Below are 1,975 nucleotides of genomic sequence, written 5' to 3' on the forward strand. Positions count from 1 at the left end.
ATAGCCAATTCCAAACCGCCTCTGCCTCTCACAATCTCACTTCTCAATTCAATTGTTTATGAAAAAGAAATTTGTCGAATCAAACCTAAACAGGAACCTTGACCTAACCTGTTTAAGAGGTGAGTAGAGCACAAGTAGATAGATATGTTTCCACTGACAGAATTTTGTGGCATTAACTGCACTAGTAAAACTCAATTGTTTTTCTTTTGTCTTGGCAAAGAGATTGTAATACAACATAACAAAAGCTTGATTTTTTCTTGAATTGTAGTGTTTCTTTAAATTCGGCAGAATTCCTCTCTGACTCCTTGTTCAAAATAGTTCTGAATATAACATATTATTGTGAGAATAGTTTCACATGGGAGAAGGGGTATCTAGCAACCAAGAATATAATATCTAGGTCCTTTCCACTCATTGCCAAATGGTTTGAGTTGGATGACCACAAACTTAACATGATATCAGAGCTAGGCCCAGACCTGATTGGTTTAAAAGTCACATGCTCTACGTCACCCGAAAAAAAAAACACGTGTTAGGCTAACCACGCCAAACGTGAGGGGCGTGTGAGAATAATCCCACACGAGAGATGGGGTATCTAGCAACCAAGAATATAATATCTAGGTCCTCTCCACTCATTTCCAATTGCTTTTGCTTTTGAGTTAGATGACCACAAACTTAACAATTATAAGTTCCAAGTAAGTTTTATTTAGTTAGGTTGGACACAAAAGATTTTTGTGACAATTTGATTTGCATCTCTCCACTAAATCAAAGCTGAAATTGGATGCGAAAGCGTCGCCCTTCTCCCATGTGGTACTATCCTCAAATGCAAATATTAACACTTTTCTTCTCATTTGTATTGAAATAAGTAGTCTAAATGTACAACTGCAATCACTCTGGTGAGTCGAAACTAAAGGGAAATGAATGGAAGAAAATCCATTTTCCTACTTCTGGGTTTTAGAATCAACTGATACATCCCTTATTCTATCTGTAGCTTGTGACAAAATTGTTCAGCCATTGTGTTCTTATATTTGTTCATTTTTTCGAAAAAGCAAATTCAAAAAACGACAAAAAATCCACGGTCACAAACTGCATTTTCACTAACCAAATGTGGGTTTTGACTGTTGTTGTTGTTCATCCATCACAATCAACTCTCCGATGTGCATGCCAACGCACCTCAAAGGTGGCCAAAACCGCCCCTGGGGAACAGACAATCGTCGCTAAAAGTTTGGCAGAACCATCACTGAAAGGTATGGGAGAACCTCCCCAAAAATGACGAGAAACCATCACCAAAAGTGACGGCAAAACAGTGCAAAAGTGGGGCAAAACCGTCGCCCAAAGTGGTGGCAAAGGGGATTTCATACGAAAATGTTCATTGCAATTGACAATTTGACATAATACTAAAGAAAAGAATAAAATGCTACCTTTTTCTCGTTCGTTATTGTCAGTAATTTTTTGAGGTCCAGGAGCAGAGTGATTTTAGGGTGGTCCTACCATATTGGACTGAATATCAGAATATCAATTAGACAATGAAGGCAATGTGAGAATTAAAAGAAGAGCAAAATTTTTAATATTTAACAGATAGTGTATCCTTTTCATTGCTTTAACTCTCTGATTTCATACAAAATGTATAAGAATTTACAAGAGATTTACGAGGTCTAAAGTTACAAAATTGGAGAGATTTGATTGTCCCTTTCGACTAAAATTATAAATCATTTAATTGAGAGATGAGATCAACAAATGTATCTTCGTCACAAGGAATTGTAAGGCCACCAGTAGGATGGTCGAATCCAAATTCTTCCTCTGCTCGACTTAGGAGCTCTTGGAATGAAGAATGATTCAAGTGAGAAATCGGAACTACAAATCTCTTCTTGAATTGGGTTTCTCCAACATAAACTGTGAAGTATCCTTTAGGGATGATATCATTTGATCCTTTGGATGAAGAAGAACGTCGAAGTAACTTTGAAGGTAGACGGATACCCAT

The 1,975-nt window shown here is 37.1% G+C and overlaps 1 protein-coding gene across 1 annotated transcript; it reads right to left on the reverse strand.

Annotated features, from left to right (window-relative positions):
* Positions 1-1,696: 1,696 nt before the first annotated feature.
* LOC147545136 (auxin-induced protein 15A-like) lies at positions 1,697-1,975 on the reverse strand. Its single transcript, XM_086635803.1, has one exon. It carries the CDS (start codon positions 1,973-1,975, stop codon positions 1,697-1,699), a length of 279 nt encoding a protein of 92 aa, XP_086491929.1.

This window comes from Eschscholzia californica, unplaced genomic scaffold (assembly GCF_041429995.1).
Source record: "Eschscholzia californica isolate CP2 unplaced genomic scaffold, dmEscCali1.0.p SCAF_4, whole genome shotgun sequence".
In the NCBI taxonomy this organism is placed as follows: Eukaryota; Viridiplantae; Streptophyta; class Magnoliopsida; order Ranunculales; family Papaveraceae; genus Eschscholzia; species Eschscholzia californica.

Coding starts and splice junctions, on each gene's coding strand:
- LOC147545136 (XM_086635803.1), bottom strand. CDS start 1,975: ATGGGTATCCGTCTACCTTCAAAGTTACTTCGACGTTCTTCTTCATCC.